The sequence below is a fragment of the Pteropus medius genome, unplaced genomic scaffold, assembly GCF_902729225.1.
Source record: "Pteropus medius unplaced genomic scaffold, Ma_sr-lr_union100, whole genome shotgun sequence".
NCBI lineage: Eukaryota > Metazoa > Chordata > Mammalia > Chiroptera > Pteropodidae > Pteropus > Pteropus medius.
Genome location: NW_024349802.1, coordinates 18,109,399 through 18,128,980, shown reverse-complemented (window position 1 = coordinate 18,128,980; position 19,582 = coordinate 18,109,399). Strand labels below are relative to the sequence as shown.

The 19,582-nt window shown below is 50.4% G+C and overlaps 1 protein-coding gene across 12 annotated transcripts in view; it reads right to left on the bottom strand.

Moving 5' to 3' along the window:
- Nucleotides 1-19,582, bottom strand: part of TCOF1 (treacle ribosome biogenesis factor 1) — a 38,478-nt gene that overhangs the window by 14,922 nt on the left and 3,974 nt on the right. For 9 of the 12 annotated variants that reach the window (XM_039836546.1, XM_039836541.1, XM_039836542.1 and 6 more), the window contains exons 3-18: nt 17,952-18,091; nt 15,964-16,037; nt 15,029-15,215; nt 14,353-14,426; nt 12,265-12,495; nt 10,132-10,341; nt 9,718-9,927; nt 9,296-9,505; nt 8,879-9,088; nt 8,452-8,673; nt 7,754-7,936; nt 7,319-7,573; nt 7,037-7,228; nt 2,683-2,778; nt 2,274-2,450; nt 1,929-2,135 (exon numbers count right to left, since the gene is read on the bottom strand). In XM_039836546.1, the coding sequence (XP_039692480.1) occupies nt 1,929-2,135; nt 2,274-2,450; nt 2,683-2,778; nt 7,037-7,228; nt 7,319-7,573; nt 7,754-7,936; nt 8,452-8,673; nt 8,879-9,088; nt 9,296-9,505; nt 9,718-9,927; nt 10,132-10,341; nt 12,265-12,495; nt 14,353-14,426; nt 15,029-15,215; nt 15,964-16,037; nt 17,952-18,091 (2,878 nt within the window). The remainder of the gene's footprint in view (nt 1-1,928; nt 2,136-2,273; nt 2,451-2,682; nt 2,779-7,036; nt 7,229-7,318; nt 7,574-7,753; nt 7,937-8,451; nt 8,674-8,878; nt 9,089-9,295; nt 9,506-9,717; nt 9,928-10,131; nt 10,342-12,264; nt 12,496-14,352; nt 14,427-15,028; nt 15,216-15,963; nt 16,038-17,951; nt 18,092-19,582) is intronic. The other 3 variants (XM_039836549.1, XM_039836550.1, XM_039836551.1) reach the window with 3 other exon arrangements.

The window sequence follows — 19,582 nt, the reverse complement described above, 5'->3', positions numbered from 1 at the left end:
GGTGACAGCAGCCTGAAACAAGGTTGTAGGGGTACGCCAGTGGCCCCAGCATGGCTCACATCGGGGCTGTAACACCTCAGCAGGCTAAGTGTTCTAATGGCTGCTATCCCCTCCTGCCAGGCCAGGCATAAATGAGCGGGGCCAGAGGAGGAGTGGGAGAGCAGTGAGGAGCAGGCACTGGTGGCGACCAGCTCAGAGTAGCCCAGGGCAGGGCAGAGGGCAGCCCTATGCCTCCCCACTGGAGTGAAGGCCCCATCTTTTGCTATTCAGCTCAGCCAGCAAACTGAGGCCAAGGCTGCTGGAGCCTCCAATTTCTCAAGAGAAGCTAGACGATCCTGATCTATACATGTCACTTCCCAAATTTTGAAGTGGGTCAACTAAAATGCATACTGCAACCGCCATGCCCATGTCTTCCTTGCTAACGGAACCACGTCTCTGTTCTGGTGGCCCTCACTCTAGGTTTTAGGAAAGGTGGCCCCTTCTGCCAACCAATCATAGGAACTGCACCCTTATCAATGAGTGGCTTTGGTGGAGACTGTCCCTTAGATCTGGACAAGGAGACAGGTGAGGTGAAGTCAGCTGAGGGATTTCCTAGCTCTTTATGAGAGATGCTGCAGCCCTCCTGTGACAATGAAGATAGTGGAGCATAGGCATGGAAGAAATCTGGGTCATCAAGAATGCTGAGCTGAAGGAACCTCTTGTACAGCAGCCTTACCCTGAGACTTGGTGTGCTGTTAGACAACCAAACCCTTTACTACCAAAGCTCTTATGAATTAGGTTTTCTCCTGCTGATCGGGACATCCCGAGGGATATGGCAACTCATTCAAAACTTAAAATCATCTCTTCTGGCCTCTCAGAAACCTGTTCTCCAGCTCCATCAGACAGAGCGCTACCAGAACATTCTCTAATAATCCAGTCACCTTGTCTTGCCCTCTAGACTATAAACTCCTTGGGGGCAGGGCCAACATCTTTCATTCCTTTATCTCTATCAGCAAGATGGTGCTCAAGGTTGGCCTGATGCACTAATGCCGAGGTTAGTGCTAGGAGCGTTTAATAGGCTTCTCTGTGCTTGTTTTACTCACAAAGAAAACAGATCTAAGAGGGGATGGAGCGTGGCCTAGCACAGGGATTTCCAGCCTCCCGAGGAATGGAAAGTCTAGCCACACAGAGAGTAAATTTATGCAAGGTCACAATGGCTGGAGCTGACAGGGACAATCTCTCTAGATGGAGTAAGGGCTCTTTAGTTTGCCACCACTCCCTACGTTCCCTCCTGATGCCAGGGCTCAATGTCAGTTGCCCTATCACCTCTGGCAGCCCTAAGCTGATCGTCTCTGTCACATGCCTGAGCCCTGTGAGCTCCGGAGGTCATTACCCTGAATCTCTGTAGGACACAGCAGCCCCGCTGCCTTCTGCAGGCGACAGGGAAACCACCAGATGAAAGCTGGTTCTTTGTTCCTTCTCTCTCCCCACCCCGACTTCACACTAAGCTACACAAGCTCTCCCTGGAAAGATGTACATTCCTACGTGAGGCCCCAGACCCAGGAGTGGGATATGACTTCTTCCAGATCCCTAGGGCCTTGTGGCACCTACACTACCATCCAAGCAACCCTCCCCATGAGTCTGACATATTCTTGGCTTCATGCGCCTTGGTGGGAGTTTCTGGCTTAGCCTTCCATGGGACTGGTGTGTCCACTCAAGCTGTGGAGGCCTTGGTAGATATGGGAGTGCAGAGGACACTTCCACTGGGGAGGCCTTAGTTGGGGGGTATTTATAGCAGGTTTCACCTAAGGAGATGTAGAAAGCATCCTGGAGTCAGAACCTTAATCTGGTCATCCTCCCCTACCTGGCCCTGAGCCCAAGTTTCTCAGGTGAGCCCACCTGAGAAAGAGGTGGCCTGATCTTGTAGTTGCTTCCTCATTAGGCCTTACCTGGGCTGGAGTCACAGCTCCTGGCGCCTCTTTCTCATTGTCTGACTCCTCCTCGCTGCTGCTCTCTGAGTCCTTCTCCTGCTTCCTAGCCTGTGTGGCTGTGGGTCCTATCTTCCCAGAGGCCGCTGGGGCAATCCCTTTCCTGGGGGACTCCATGGTGGGGACTAAGGCTGTTCTGATCTTCATGGTCTTCCCTGAGGGCTTTACCTGATATGACAGAAACAGAATCAGGAAAAGGAATGCAGAGGGACAGAAGAGCTGGATGGGGCATACACAGCCATGCTGTGGGCAGCTCCTGGCAAGGAGGGGAAGCCAGAGCTGCCACCTGCCCTCCCAGGGCCTCACCTGAACAGGCGCCTCCCCCTCGCTGTCTGATTCCTCTTCACTGCTATCCGAGTCTTCCTTGACTGGCTTTGGCTGGGCCTGGGCTGCTCCGGCCACTGCCTTCCCCATAGCTGGCATGGACACCTGTCCCTTCACTGAGACAGCATTGGTCTGGGAATTTCTCGCTGGTGGCTTTACCTGAATCAAGAGGAGGTAACAGTATTGGGGAAGGAAATAGACAGCATAGCTGTTTTTAGATTAAACCCTACCTGTGGTGTGACGGTAAAGAGATCACTCTCGCCTGTGGCGGGCCCTTGTCCAGGCTGGGGCTACTGCTTTGTCCTCCTTTCTACCACACCCCCAGCATCTCCTGTTCTAATCCACTTGCTTTGGCCAGGGACCCCCGTTTGGCTTGAGCAGCTGCACTGACCACTTTCCCGGGAGCTGATGCTGCCCCTTTGGCTGAAGCCACTCTGGAAGAAGCTGGGTTGGCTTTGGTCTGAGGGGTTTTCGCTGAGGTCTTCACCTAGAAGGAGAAAGAGAATTATGGAATGGAGAAAGTGAGATGCAGTAGAGCAGTCAGCCAAGAACGCTGATTTTGGAGTCAATGTCTGAGTCTGGATTCTGGTGCCTCCATGTAACAGCTATGAGAACCTGGGCAAACCATTTGACTTCACTGGGCCTCCGTTTCCTCTTTTGTGAAGTAGGGATAATAATAAAGCCCACCCATGAGGTTATTGTGAGGATTAAATGAGAGATTCACAGTGTTTAACATAGTTTCTAGTACATAATAAGCACTCGAAATTCACTATTGTGACCACTTTTCTCAATGTTAGCTAAGCACAAGACTACCCAGAACACAGGTGTTTTCTAGGCTCCCTTTCAGCTAGGTGGCCATAATTAAGCTCTAGCTAATAGAATGTAAGTCGAGTATACATTCGACTTTCTCACACATGTAAAAAACATGTGTCTTCTTCCTCCTGGCTGGCTGGAATGCTTAGGTAATAGCTGGAGCTTAAGCAGCAATCTTAGTCTATGAGGTGGGAGCCAAGTACTGAGGGTGGCAGAACAAGATAGAGAACCATTGTTGAGTGTTTCTTCAGCTTAACGTAATCTTAACTGATATCCAGGGAATCCCCAAAATGCCCGTCAGGGTCCCCAGCAAATACAGGCCTAGAGAGATGAGAGCAATTAAGAGTCAAATCCTTGACAGGAGTATGAAAGCAAGTCCTGCTAATGTGAAATAGTGCATCTCAAGGCCCTTGCCTCAGCCAGGGCCAAACTGTCATTTGATCAGTGCCAGAAGAAATCCTCTACACCCCGGATTCCCTCACCCACATGAGAACAAATGAAATTAAGAATTATGACTTAAGTCATCCAGAGGGGATATCTTTTACATAGACAAAAGACACTAAGGCTAACCTGTCTCAACTAGTCTCATATCTGACCTAACAAGTCTCAACAAATTTAAAAGGACTGAAATCATGCAAAATATGTCTCCTGCAGAAAGAAATCTGCCAAATCCGATATTCGATAATTAACCCATAGTTCAAAAAATACAAATAAAAACATTTCAAATTTCATGGAATGAAGCTAATGCACTCCTCAGAGGAAAATTTATAGCTTTATACATTTATGTTAGAAAAAAGCTAAAATCAAAAATTTTAATTCCACCTTAGGAAGAAAAAGAAGAGCAAATCAAACTCAAAGGAAGGATTAATAAATATCAGAGTGGAAATTAATGAAACAAGAAAGAGGAAAATGATAGAGAAAACTCAATGAAACCAAAAGTTGTTTCCTTGGAAAGAACAGAATTGGTAAGTCTTTAGCTAGACTGACCAAAAAATAGGACAAGACACAGTTACCAAAAATCAGGAAAGAAAGAAGGACTTCACTATAGACTCTACAGAAATTAGAAAGATTATAAGGGAATATAATGAATAAATTTATGCCAACAAAGTCTACAACTGAAAGAAATTTCTAGAAAGGCACAAATTATTAGCTGTGCACAAAATTATTAAAAGGCACAATTAATAAACTGATTCAAGAAGAAAAAAATCTGAATAGACCAATATTATTTAAAGAAATTGATTTAATAACTAAAAATGCCGCCTTCCCCCCAAAACCCAGGCCTACATGGCTTCATTAGAGAATTCTATTAAGAAAGAAATAATAGCAATCCAACACAAACTCTTTCAGAAAACAGAGGACAGAATGCTACCCAACTCATTCTATGAGGCCAGTATCACCCTGATACTAAAGCCAGGCAAAGCCATCATAAGAAAATAACAGATCAATATCCTTTATGAACACAGATAGATAAAAAAATCCTTAACAAATGATCAGCAAACCAAATTCAGCAATAAAATGGAATATATACCATGACCAAGTGAGATTTACCCCCAAAATAAAAGTTTGATTTAATACCCGAGTATCAATTAATGAAATATATGAATAGAACAACAAAACAAGGTTACTTCAATAGAGCAAAAGCATTTGACAAAAATCTAACTCCAACTGATGATAAGAACTCTCAACAAACTAGGAAAAGAAAGACACTTTCTCAACCTGATAAAAGGCATCTACAAAAACAAAGATAACATCATACTTAACAGTGAAAAGCTAAATGTTTTACCCCTAAGATTAAAAACAAAGTAAGGACATCTGCTCTCACCACTACTATTCAACATTGTATTGGAGGTTCTAGTCAGTGTAATAAGGCAAGAAAAAGAAATAAAAGACATCTAGATCAGAAAGAAAAAAGTAAAACTGTCTTTATCTGCAGACAACATGGATGTCTACATTATCTACAAAAGCCACTAGAACTTATAAAGTGTAACAATATCACAGGATAGAAGATCAACATACAGTACAAGGTTAGGCCCAGAAGGCACCCTACCAGTTATTCAGCCATTCTCACACAAGGGCCATCTTCCTACGGCATTTAAATCCTGAATCATCTCCTTCCTGAGTCTCTGGAAAATTTGGTTTTCCAGAACCAATCCTCTTGTCTTTGCTTTTTTGTTTTGAATCTTGACTCCCAAATGGTTTACACTGAGCTGGCTGGGTGTCTCTGAGCAGATCAGAGATGCTATCAAACTCATTTATGGCCCCAGCAAAGCAGGGCAGTGATACCCAGTTAGCATGCACAGTATTTTGAGGGTGAGATCATACAAGTATTGTCTCATTTAATCCTCATCATAATCACACAACAGAGGCATAATTACTATTCTCATTCTTCAGATAAATACAAAGAAAAGGAGGTGGTCAACAAGACAACTATCAGCCCTACTTGTTTTAGCAGAGGCTCTTCAGACCTCTTGAAGTGAGAAAAGCCATCGTATTCTGACAGGGCATCAGGCTATAAGGCTAAACCCCTAGAGAGGGATTAGCTGTTCTATTTTTCACCAAGAGAAAGTAAGGCCCCAAAGCATAACCATTCTTGTGGATGGAAAAGTTCTGGCTAAGGTGTAGCAGAAGGAAGTGGGAAAGGCAAAAGGATTTTGGGGCAGGCACTCGGGGACACTGGCCTAGCTCTGACCCTCACTGGTGGCTGAGCTGAAGCAAGGTACCGAACTCCTCTTAACTCTCATTTTCTCTTCCAGAAACATCGCGAATGAACACTCATGTCACAGTACAGGTGGAGGCACGGATGGGAAGATGAATATTTAAGTGATCAACACCCTGAAACTTTTAAGGCATTGTTCTGGAATGTGCCTGTGGCTTCGAAAAAAGGGAAGGAGCCTGGTAGGTTGGGACTCTGGGAAGGCCCATGCCGTTTTAAACCTCAACAGAGGAATCATAGGATCTTGGGTCCCATAAGGTAATAGTGAGAGGGGGACCAAAAAAATCCATAGAAATGTGTGCTCTGGTATAGGGAAAATAGAAATGACTAATTTCTGAGTAGTTATTGAAAAAAAAGCAACAATTAAAAATAATAAATGGTGGGTGGGTGAGTGCAGGAAATGAGCTATCCTCACTTTTCCCCGTTCTTCCAAGCTTGATTCTGTTGCGCAGCTCGCCTTCAGGGAGATGAGGGCCTGCTGTGTGCAGACTCCTTGCTGGGTGTGGAAGGAGAGATCCTGTTAAATCCTCAGTCCTATGAGGAGGGTTGATTTTTCAATTTACAGAAGAGTAAACAGGCCTCCATGGATTACATCATTTTTTAGGGACTTAATTCAAGGCAGTCTGGCTCCAAACTCCCTGCCATTCACCCATCTCATACCACGCTATCTCCCCAGTGATCCCACCAGGATGTCCTGCTTGGGGCAACCCACCTAAGCCAAGCACTCTTCCTCCCTCTGGACTTTGCAAAGAATACAGTTTAGATGTCACTTCCTCCAAGAGGTCTTCCTTCCTGAAAACTCCTAGACACTGCCATGCTCTGCTAACCCAAGTATACACCCTCTACCTCGGCCCTATCACACAATGCTAGAATAATCTGTGTACGTGTCCATGCCCCCCACCCCCACCCCTCCTTCTAGGCCAAGAACTTCCTGAGAGCTAGGGCCAAGGAACTGTAGGCAGGAGAGCACCTGGCAGACAGGGTACTCAACAGAACCTATGGAAGCATAAGGAGTCTCAGTGGGAGCTCACAAGGCCGTGGAGAAGCCCTAGAGCTCTGATGGGCAGGAGACAGAGAGAAAAGGGGAGATGAAGCTGAGCTGAGGCTGCCCCTGAGACTTCTGTACACCTGGGGACAACAGCAGTCCCGGCAAGCCCACCTTCAGCCATGTCTCAGGCACTGAAGTAGGTGGGATGGGCTGGCTTCTCCTAGGCCTCACCTGTGCTGGAGCAGCCTCCTGGCCATCTGATTCTTCCTCACTGCTCTCTGAGTCTTCGTGCGTCTCAACTTTGACCTGGGCCACAGAAGGCGCTGCCTTCCCAGGGAGTACCGGGGTGGTCCCTTGCCCTGAAGGCCCCTTGGTGGGTGCTGAGGCAGCTTTCGCTGGGAGGCTTTTCCTCACAGACTTCACCTAGAATGACACGGAAGAGAGGAATGTGACAGGAGCCCAAAGGACCATACGAGGGCTGGCTCTGAGTCAGCCAAGCACACCTGGCCTCACCTGTCCCCCTGCTGTGGCAGGAGCTGTCTCCTCCTCACTCTCTGACTCCTCGCTGCTTGACGAGTCTTCCTCTGGCCTCTGGGTGCTCCTGGCCACAGCTGGGGATGACGTGCAGGCTGGCGAATTTGCTGTTCCTGCTTTCCAGGGGGCTGGTGTGCCCACTCGCACTGGGGGGACCTTGGCAGATGCGGGGGTGATAGGGATGCCCTTCCTTGGGGAGGCCTTGGCCTGAGGAGTTTTCACAGCCAGTTTTGCCTGAGGGGACACAGAAGTCAGAAGCTGGAAAAGGGTCCTGGATTCAGAACCCCCATCTCTTCTGGAATGAAACCCCACTGCTGTCCTTCCCTACAGCTCCCTGTGGTGGAGTTGACCAGTGGGGGCAGCTAAGGTCAGGCTACATAGCCACCCCTCCTGAGGCCTTATCAGGGACCTCACCTGGGCTGGAGTCATGGCTGCTGATGCCTCCTCCTCACTGTCTGACTCCTCCTCGCTGCTCTCCGAGTCTTCCTTGGACCTTTCAATCTTGACCTGGGTGGCTGCAGGACCTGTCTTCTGAGGGGTGTCCTTGGTAGGACCTGAGGCAGGTCTGATCTGGAGAACTTTCCCCGAGGATTTTGCCTGGAATGACACATGGGATCAGGGGAGAGAGCCCAAAGCATGGCTATGTGCAGTGACACAAGAAACTGAGGGGCCAGTCATAAGGTATACATAGAGAGAGGGCTCCTAGCACTGCGAGGGAGACAAGAGCCTTATAGGCAGGTAGCCTCACCCGGGCCACAGCCAAAGCTGCTGGCACCGCCCCCTTGCTGCTGCTCTCTGAGTTCTCCTGCTTCCCAGCCTGGGCCAAGGTGGCTGCAGACCCTGCCTTCCCAGGGGGTGCTGGGACAGTGCCCTTCCCGGAGGGCTCCATGGCCATAGCTGAGGCAGCTCTGACCTGGGAGTTTTTCCCCAAGGGCTTCGCCTGGGCGTGACAAATAACAGCATCAGGGCAAGGGCCTACAGGTGGAATGTGTGTGAGGTAAGACAGGAGGTGAGGAGGGCATGGGGGGGTGGGCTCCAGATAAGGGGGTAGGATAAGCCCATGGGCAGCTCTGCAGCCAGGATAGAGACCATTCAGTGTCCTCCAGCCTCACCTGAGCCGGGTTTGTGGTAACAGGCACTGCTGCTGGCGCTGCCCCCTCACTGTCCGACTCCTCGCTGCTGCTCTCTGAGTCCTCCTCCTGTCTCCCTGCCTTGGTCTGGGCAGCCGCAGGCACTGCCTTCCCAGGGGCTGCTGGGGTGGCCCCTTTCCTGGGGGACTCCTTGGCAGTGGCTAAGGCAGCTTTGACCTGTGGGGTTTTCCCAGACGGCTTTGCCTAGAGCGAGAGAAACAGAATCAGGGGTGGTAGCCCACAGGGTGACATGAGAAGATACAGAAGACCAGACAGGGCCAAGGGCACCACACGCACCACATGGTGAGAGGAGGGGGCAGGGCTCTGAGCATGCCTGGGGCTCTCGTGAAGTCTCGAGAACTTCCAGGAGGGGCACAGGCTGCACGGGCTCTCCTTCCCCAGGCCTCACCTGAAGCGGGGTCTTGGCAGCTGGTGCCTCCTCTTCACTGTCCGACTCCTCGCTGCTGCTCTCCGAGTCCTCCTCCTGCCTCCCTGTCTTGGCCTGGGCAGCCGCAGGCCCTGCCTTCCCAGGGGGAACTGGGGTCCCCCCTTTCCTGGGGGACTCCTTGGCAGTGGCTGAGGCCACTTTGACCTGGAGGGTTTTCCCAGACGGCTTTGCCTAGAGCGAGAGAAACAGAGTCAGGGGAGGCAGGCAGCTCAGAGGGTAATGTGGGGAGGTACAGGAGACCAGACAGGGCCAAGGGCACCACACACACCACATGGTGAGAGGAGGGGGCAGTGCTCTGAGCATGCCTGGGGCTCTTGTGAAGTCTTGAGGCGTTCCAGGAGGGGCAGGCTGCACGGGCTCTCCTTCCCCAGGCCTCACCTGAAGCGGGGTCTTGACAGCTGGTACCTCCTCTTCACTGTCCGACTCCTCGCTGCTGCTCTCCGAGTCCTCTTCCTGCCTCCCTGCCTTGGCCTGGGCAGCCGCAGGCGCTGCCTTCCCAGGGGCTGCTGGGGTGGCTCCTTTCCTGGGGGACTCCCTGGCAGTGGCTGAGGCAGCTTTGACCTGTGGGGTTTTCCCAGACGGCTTTGCCTGGAGTGAGAGAAACAGAGTCAGGGGAGGCAGGCAGCTGAGAGGGTGATGTGGGGAGGTACAGGAGACCAGACAGGGCCAAGGGCACCATGCAGTGAGAGGTGAGGGCAGGGCTCTGAGCAGGCCTAGGGGCTCTGGCTGAGCTAGAGAACAAGTCTTGAGGCCTTCCAGAAGGGGCACAGGCTGCACGGGCTCTCCTCTCCAGGCCTCACCTGAAGCGGGGTCTTAGCAGCTGATGCCTCCTCTTCACTGTCCGACTCCTCGCTGCTGCTCTCTGAGTCCTCCTCCTGTCTCCCTGCCTTGGCCTGGGCAGCCGCAGGCCCTGCCTTCCCAGGGGCTGCTGGGGTGGCTCCTTTCCTGGGGGACTCCTTGGCAGTGGCTGAGGCCGCTTTGACCTGGAGGGTTTTCCCAGACGGCTTTGCCTGGAGCAACAGAAACAGAGTCAGGGGAGGCAGGCAGCTCAGAGGGTGATGTGGAGATACAGGAGACCAGACAGGGCCAAGGGCACCACACACACCACATGGTGAGAGGAGGGGGCAGTGCTCTGAGCATGCCTGGGGCTCTCGTGAAGTCTCGAGAACTTCCAGGAGGGGCAGGCTGCACGGGCTCTCCTCCCCAGGCCTCACCTGAAGCGGGGTCTTGGCAGCTGGTGCCTCCTCTTCACTGTCCGAGTCCTCGCTGCTGCTCTCCGAGTCCTCCCCCTGCCTCCCTGCCTTGGCCGGGGTGGTTGCAGGCCCTGCTTTCCCGGGAGGAGCTGGGGTGCCCCCTTTCGCAAGGGTCCCCTTGGAAGGACCTGAGGCAGCTCTGACTTGGACAATTTTCTCTGAGGCCTTCACCTAGTAAAAGAGAAAAGGCAATTTGTTCCCTTCTTCCTGAAAACCCTGTGGTGATACCTTTAGGTTAAAGCCGAGGCCTTAGTGGGGTTCTCCAGACCCCCTGCTTTTCTTCTCACTCCAACCTTGACTGGTGCTCTGACCTGACCTATCAGCTCCACTCTTTCATTCCTGAAGCCTTCGCACCCCGTCCTTTCATCTGGACACCACGGCCTCATCCTCTGGATTCCAGGAAGACACCAGTTCCTTATGGCATTTCTTCTCCCTGACACTCCTGCACTTGTCCCCACGGTTGCCCTGCACACAGGTGTTATTGCCTGTCCCTGGCTGGGCTGCCCCATCAGTGAGAAAGCTGTGAGCACAGGCACTGCGAATGGCCAACGCACTGCCGCACCCTTAGTACTGCCGGCCCCAGTGCATATGTGACTGGGATCAGAGGAGGGAGTACGCGAAGGCTCAGAGGGAGGGAGGGACAGGAGGAGTCTGGATGTGGAGAATGGAGAGGCAGTCCGAAAGTGAAGGGACAGAGTGAGGCCCTCTCTGAGTCTTCTATAGATGAACAGCAGGAAGACCCTTGGGAAGCCTGTCCTAGCCTCATGGGCCAAGCTCCCCAGGGCCTGGGCCTCCTCCTCACTGACCCACCGACTCCTCAGCCTCTGCCCATGGCCTTACAGCTGTGGCAGGGTGGCTACAGGCCCTGTCTTCCTTAGAAAGGTCACAGCTGCTTACCCTGGGCCGATCACCCCCAGAAAATCAGCGATTCTGATCACTTTCCTTCTAAAAACCTTCCCAAGCAGAGGGTACAGGCTGCTTCAGATAGGCTTTGTACGGCTTGCACATTCAAATTTTTGAACCAATATGGAGAAAGTAGATTTTAAGTAAATGTTCACATTTGGGCTCCTTCTGAAAAATGGGTGCCAGGCAACACAGGGGAGCCCCTGGGCACAGCGACACTGACCAAGCTGGAGAGCAGCGGCCCGCTGCAGTCAGGGTCTGCACACTCTGATCTGCCACTTCTCATTCCCACACCCGTGTCAGCGCTTTGGCACTTGCTGTGCTCCCTGCCTGGAATGACCTTCCTCCAATGTCCACAAGGCGCATGGTTCCCTCCCTCTTCTCCCGCAGGACGTCAAGTTTTCACTCAGCTCCTCCTTACAGCCTTCCCCTGAGCACTCTGTTTAAAAGGCCACGCCTACACTCCTCCCCACCTCACTTTCCTCTTTCACTAACACCTAGTGAAGCTGATCTTACTTATGGACCATTTCCCACTTAACGATCCTGCCCCCCGGCCTGCGTGTGGGGTGGGACCTCCGCTCCTGGACCTTTCCTGGACCTTACCTGGGCGGTCGCAGGGCTGCTGGGGCCTTTTAACACCACTGTCTGACCTTCCTATTCCCACTTTCCTCTCTGCTTCCAACAACTTCCCAGCCCCTCTGGATTTCCCTCGAGATACTCCCAGAGCCTCAGGGGCTGCAGCTCCGACCACATGGCCAGCAGACAGAAGGTAACCAAATTCCTGTTAGCTAACAAGCTATGACCTGGCCCGAGAAGCCAGAGGACCAGGCATTCAAAACTCCTGTCCCTTCACAGCAGGACTAGCTGAGATGAGAAGAGAAGCCGATTTATTAGACAGAAAAACTGAGGTAAAGGGGAGTAACTGAGAGTGGAGCGCAGGACCACACTCTGGGAAGCAGCCATCCTAGGCTGCTGCTTGGGCGGGAAGGGCCATTTCCACAGGTGGCTAGAGTAGGCCCAGCTCCCCTTGCCCTTCAAGTTGCATAGCCCAGGTCCCTTTCCCCAAACTGTAAGGTGACTCTTTTCAGGCAGAGGAGGTGCTCATTACAAAGCTACTCTGCCAGTCTCTGAGGGCTCTGGGAGAGTCCCAGGCTGCTGGGGGACCAGAAGACCCCGAGGGGCAGCCCTCACCTGGCCGGGTTTCCACGCAGGGGCCTCTTCCTCACTCTCAGACCCCTCCTCACTGCTCTCCGAGTCCTCTTCTGGCTTCTTGGCCTTGTCAGCTGAGGTCTGGGCACCTCCTCTGACTTGAGGTGTCACATTCTCTGCCTTCCCAGGAGTCGGAGCTGCCCTTTTTCCTAGAGATTCCTTGGCAGGGGCTGGGAAGGCTTTGACCTGTGGTGGTTTTACTGAGGGTTTCGCCTGGAACAAAAGGATGGAATTAAGGAAAGAATAACAATCCTTACTCCAGGAAGGCATAAGAAGCTTCATGGTTTACAAAGTCCTTTCCTGATGCCTTTGACTCTCAAATGACTCCTGGAGACTGATACCACCTTTCTGTCCATTTTACAGAAAAGGGGCTCGGAAAGGTTAACTCACTCAGGACGATATGAAGGGGCAGAGCCATGACTGGAACCCATGTTGGTGGGGTTTTGGGGGCAGAACTCCCACCTACTGCTTCTCTGCCACCTGGCACACAGGGTCCAGCACAAAGAGGCAGCCTCTCTCCATAAGGAAAGCCACCCTCATCTGCTTCTTCAACGACAGTATCTGATCATGGTGGCCATCCTGAGGGCCAGGAGGCCAGAATCTCAGCGCCCATCTTGCTGAGACACTTTGGGCACATTCCTCTCTGGGATCTTTCTTACACTTCTAAAAGTCTGACATTTCCAAGGCAGGCAGTGCCCTACCTCTACCTCTTATCAGTCAGCCCTCACTTGACCCTGGGTTTCTGGGACAGCCACCTCCTTATCTCAAGCTCCTTACTGCACTGGCCTCTGGCCCACTGATGCCATGTGTTTAACTGCTGGTTTCCCAGGCCACCCTTATGGCTGGATGTATCTAGGACCCAAAAGGGAAAACAGAATGCAGGGTGCACCTGCAGCCTGGCCTGGGGTAGGGGTGAGGTCTCCGCCTTCATGGGTTACTGGGTAAGGCAGGAAGAGAGGTGGGAAGAACTCTGGGCAACAGATCAATCCATCCCTGAATTATGCTGGTTCTCTCTCCCGACATCTTTCTACTGGGTACCCTGGTGCCGGCCGCTAGCAGCTCCTGCCAGCATTCTTCAACATTCCCTCAACAGTCTCACTACTTTCATTCTGTCCTCCAATTCAGGCCGCAACAAGTGAACTTTATGAAACATGAATCTGGTCATCTTACCTCCGTGCCTGAAACCTTACAATGGCTTCTCAGAGCCCCGAGAATAAAATCCAAACTCCTCCTGGTGGCCCTCATGGTCAGGTAGTGGATCTGGACCCAGACTACCTCTGGCCTCATTTTATATCTCTTTTCCCCTCATTCATGAAGTTGTAGCTCAACGATGGAGACTGTCTCCATCTCTGCTCATGCTGTGCCTCTGTTGACATCACATTACTGTTACTGCACCTCATGGCTCTCTATGCTTTCCTTTCATAGTAACCATTACCACTGTAGTTAAATTTCTGAGGGACTCTCCACTTCCCCTCAGCAGCAGGAACCCTGACAATCTTGCTCACCACTGTACCCAAGGCCCGGCACTTGGCAGATGCACAGTAAGAAATGACTCCCTAGTCACAGTTCAGAGAAGAGACAAGGCCACAGACTAAGACCTTCCCACCTCTGGCCAAGGGCCAGGCTTGGCATTTGCCAGCTGGCCTATAACCCCCTCAGCAGCCTCACGCCATTCGCCCCAACAGCACCACAGGATGACCACCCTCCTGTCCCTGGGCCTTTGTTTGTGCAGCTGTCCCTGCTTAAACACCCTTCCCCCTACATCCCTTCCTGGTGAAGGCCCCTGTGTGTTAAGACCCTGCTCTAATGCCACCTCTCCTGGAAGCCCTCTTTTGCCTCACAGACAGGATGGTCTCTCCCCCTCAACCCCAGACCCTTCTAACACCCAGAGTGCAGTGAGTGGCACCTGGCTCCTCTACCCTCTCCTCCCTTCCCTAGGCCTCAGCCTTTCCAGCTTCCAGTCACCCTGAAACACTTGCTGAACTGATCTGGTCCCATTGGTGTGTGAAGCCAGACTCAGGGGAGGGTTAAATTTGCAGAGGGCAACTCCTGAGGATGGGTGGCAATTACCTCCATGTCCGTCTCATCACTCGAGCTAGAGGTGTCCTCACTGGAGCTGGCGACCTGGCCTGCCGATGCCATTCCTGAGGGATGAACAGGGAGGGCGCTGAGGGCCACTCTTCTCAGACCCACCTGCACTCTGCATACCAACTAATCAGAGCCAGGCACTGAGTGCTCACACCTTGCTTCAGCTTCACTGTCCGGTGAAGCGCCACAGTGGAGGCACATACCACTTATCCCTATGTTCCTGCAGACCTCCGAGGCCCTGGTAAGGGCTATAATAGGTCCTAACACACATGCGCCAACACCTGATGGCTTAGAAAATCTCCTTCCACCATCACACCAAGGCAGGCAGGGTAAATGCCTATTGTTTATGAGAAATAGAGGCAAACCCAGGCCTCTCAGTTTGGTCTCTAAGCCTCTGAGGTGGGCCTTATATCCACCTGAGAGCAATAAACCAGAAAATGCTCCATCACCACCCAGGCTGTTCAACTCCCCTGGCAAAAGCGGATGTGTCCCTGCCACTGACTCCCCCTCATCGAGCGGAGGGGAAAATGGTGAAGTGAGGGGTGGGGGAGGGCTCATTGCCTTGGAGACAAGCCTCTGAATTCCAGAATTTCCCAGACCTTGAAGAAGTAGTGCCCAGGCCTGCCCGCCCCCAAGCCCACACTGAGGGGGTTCTCACCAGGCTTGGCAGTGGTTCCGAGGGCCGGGACGCTGCCTTCCTCCTCAGTTTCTGAGACCAGAATGGTATTTGCCGAGGGCCCTGACGACTTTCTGGGTGACTTCCCAGAGAGGAGGTGGGCCACTGTCTTCCCAGAGGCAGGGTGTGGTGTGGAGTTCACTGTCTTGTTGACGTTCTTGGTCTTTGCCTACAGAGAACGAGTGGCAGGCACATTTGGGTATAGCCTGGTGAACGGGGACTACATCTGAATCCAGCTCTACCACTTTCTAGCTGTGTGAGTCTGGCATTTTACCTCCCTAGGTCCGTTTCCTCATCTTTAAAGTAGGGCTAAAAAACCCTCACAGAGCTGTGGAGAGAACCAAGTCACCATTCTTGGGACACAGCTGTTATTTGCTAAGTGGCTAAGTAGCAGTTTGTTGTGGTTATTGTCATTATTCCAGAATTATGCTTACATTCCAGATAACTACAGGATACAATCCTTTACGTCTGTAACACTGCATTACAGATTACCAGAAAATGATTTCAGTCTAGTAGTTTCCAGTCTAGAAAATACTTTGAGAGCTTTCAGAACCGCAAATGTCTTGATCAGTATGGTGTCTCACTGCCTCATCACACAGGGCTCAGAACATAACTGTATCGGCATAAATGTGCTGAGGGAACTGGTGAATGCAGGGACGGAGGAGAAAACACCTGTTCCAGGTATATAAGGTGCCCACTGACCATGGCAATAGACATCACCCCATCTTACAGAAAAGGAAACTGAGGCCCAGAGAAGTGAAGGGACTCACCAAGATCACAAAGCTGGTGACAGGCTGACATGTGAATTTAGGTTGGACAATTACCCACAACCCTACCCTTCTCTAAACGCAAGAGACTGTCCCTTATAGGGTACTTCAATTCCCAGGAGTAACAGCCTGGAATGTGGTCCCACTCACCTTGGCCTTTTCTTTCATGCTTGATGGCAAAACTGCCTCCACAGCTGAGGAGTTGATAGATGTTAGTCTGGGGGCTGCAAGACAAACATCCACTGGATGAATCAGGCGAGCCTTTTCTCACTTAAGAACAGCAGATAGGTTTCACCTCCCCTAACAATTCAACTGGTATGGCTGCTTGGTGCTGAATAAGGATTTGAGGCTGAGACCAGACTTGTGGGATAAAGCTCTTCGGTGTATTGGCCACATCCACCAGGAGCGAGAGAGAGAGCAGCAACATGAAAGCCACATGTCTGCTTTCCCGTTGGAATCCCAACTCCCTGGTGGCATGAGACACTGAGGCCCCCAGAGGAAAAGGATTGGCTCACAGTCCTGCCTGCTGCAAGCTACATGAAGGAGCTACACAACTCCGGGGATGCCATTCCCACAGGCTACTGCACTGCAGCCCTGAAAGTCACTTAGATGGTGAGATTTCTAGGTTCTTGGTGCTTTGACACCAGAGTATTCTCTCCTTCGATCTCGGATAGAAAGATTTTTAATGTATGCTATGAAATAAAGAGGATGCTATTGAGATGAATGGCATGATCTAATTCTTTTCCTGACATTTAACTCCATCTCTTTCAATCATGGAAAATTTTAAGCACATTCATTAAGTAGAGAGGAAGTCTACTGAACCACCCAGCTCCAACCATTATCAACTTGTGGCCAATTTTATTTCAACTGTGCTCACTTGCTCTTCCCCATCAAGGAGTATTATAAAGAAAATACCAGACATCATATGTTGCCTACATATATTTCAGCATGCTTCCTTTGATAAGGAGTCTCTTAAAAAGAATTACAATTTTACTATTACAGCTTTAAAAATTCAATATCGAGTAGCCAGTCATTAAGAAATTTTACAATTTTTGTTTTAAATAGCATGAATATGCATGTATGCATACATGAGTGGTTACCTATATGGCTATAAACGCGAAAGAGAAAGTTGTAAGGTTATCCACCAGCAGATACTTTTAGAAAGTGAAAGGGGAGCAGGCTGGAGAAGAGAAACCTACCATTTTTCTTCTATATGCTTTTGTACAGATCAAAGTGAACTTGTTTTACGTTTATAATTTTAAGATTAAATAAGATATAAAATATATGTTCGATATGGTCACAGCTCTTTTAAAAACATGTCTGGGAAAAATAAATGGAAGAAGAATTTGCCAAATTGTAGGCAGCAAGAATATGGGTATTTTTCTGCTTTTTTAAAAAATAATTTTCATATATTCCATAACGAATACTCCATAATGAATCTGTTTCTTTTACAATCAGAAAATATATTTACAAATCAAGAAATTACTTTCAATGTAAGCAAAAAACAATACGAAGCAGAGAAGAATGACAATTCCTTTGTAGAATTACGAATACTGCTGGTTAAAGCACAAACTCCCCTGAGAGCTTGGGGGGAGGGAATGTGAAGGCCTCACTGGGTCACCGCTGAAACCAGAGTGCCCAGGACAGCCTCCCAGAACTAATGTGTACACATTCAAAATGATAGGAAGATCAGCAACTCTCAAAGCAACCCATAGGCCATACAGAAGAGGTGCCCGTCAGCTGCCCTCTCTGATCTAGCAGTTCTAGAAATGTGGGCTTCCTTCCACCTTTATCACAATCACCTGGGGGCTTGTAAAAATGCAGCTCCTAGGCCCCATTGGAGGGGCTGACTATAAGCACCTGTTTGGGTTTCTGTTCACAATTGGATCCCCGACAACTGGAAATGCAATGTTTTTTGCACAAACGAAGGGCTCAAATAAATACTGAAATAGATATATGGGCCCTTCCGATCTTCCCCCTAAAAGGTCCTGGTCTTCCTGGGGCTCAGTGAAGAAGCTGGAGGTAGGCGCCCCCCTGCGACAATCCCATATCTAAAAGCCTGTTCCCAAAAGGTGCCGGACCCTGGGCTGAGCCCCCACAAGCACCAATGATGGGGGCCCAGCATGGAGGGCTCTTACCAGCTTTGGTGGTTTCAGCTTCTGCCTCCTCCTCCTCTTCTGAGCTCTCCGAGCTGCTAATGGGGTCTGACACACGGGTCTTCTTGGCCTGCAGTGCTGCATCTTCCTCTGCTTTCCTCTTCTGGCCAATCACTGAGGTTCTGCAGGACAAGGGTAACTGGCTATACCGACCGGATGACAAGGACAACTCCAGGAGACTTAAAAAGAAAGACCTTCCCACATCCTCCCACCCCTTGAAAGGAAATATGCATAAAGAGAGTTTAAACAGCAATGAAGATACAGTGTAGATATAATTTTGCACTCATATTCATTTCATAAAATGTTTTTACAACTGTCTAGCAGTCTTCAAAATAATCAGGAATGGTCAATAACAGTAGCTAACAGGCATAGAATGATATGTACCAGCACCTGCAGGCACTTCACAGAGCCATCTAGGCCCCTCCCTCCTCCAGACCTTTAGGCACCTGCAGCGTCCTCTTTCTGGAAGACTCTGCCCAGGTCCTTCATGTCCTTCAGGCCTCAGCTCCAATACAGCCTCCCTGACCACTTCTTCCCCAAAGACATTCTCTGCCCTGTCATCTTGTTTCATTTTCTTCAGAGTACTTTTCTCTCTCGTTATTTTACTTCCTGCCTGATGCTTCCACTACACAGTAAGACGCAGAGATGGGGGAAGGGCTGGTGGAAATCTTTTACAGAACACTAAAGTATCCTTTGCACAGAGCATACTTCTCAAAAAATGAACGAGTAAGCGACTTGCCCAGCGTCAAAGAGTAAGTTTGGGGGCATTGGTGGAATAAGCACTCAGATGGCTGAGTCCCTGGAACTTTCAAGTATCATCTCCTTTGACCCTGACCCTCCCACCCTGAGTTGTTGCTGTCTATGTCCCATGTTCTGCAGCTGCAACAGACATCGCTGTGCCACAGTTTGTTTCCCCTGATTTCCAGGAAGGTCACTTGTTGGGGCTCTCTTGCTAAAAATAGGTTTTCTTTATTACATGTATCAATTGTTATGCTTCCTTTTCCCAAAAGAATATAAATTTCACAAGGGCAGGGATTTTTCTCTGGTTTGTTCCCAGTCAAATCAAGAACAGTCTTGGCTCATAGTAGGTGCTCAATAAATACTGGGGGAGGGGAACATTTCCAAAGGCCAAGCTTAGCACTTTATTTACTATTCTTATCTTCACTTTACAGATGAAGGCAGACTCAGGGAGGCCAAGTTCGTTCAAGGTCATACGGATGGTTGCTGGGTTTGAATTTGCTGGAAACCAGTAGGTTAGGCTGCGTCTGGTGGGTATGAGGTTCTCGTCCCACTCAGTACCATTTACCCATTGAAGGAACCAGGGGCAGGAAAGAGTTGGTACAGCTCACTGAAGTGGTTCTCTGGGGAGGGAAGTGCTGTGAATAACACTCAAGACACCTGGGCGAGTCGGAAAGGGTGAAGAAGAGGAAGTATGTGGTGTGCTCCGTGCTCGCTTTAGCATCAGAATCAAAACTGAGAGCTGATGGGGCTTTCAAAGATCTTAGCTCTCTATTGGAAGCTGGGATCTCTTCTATACCATTCCTGCCTTTGCTTACACACCTCTGATGACAGGGAGGCTCACGACTTTCACTGTAGCCTACCTCATTTTTGAT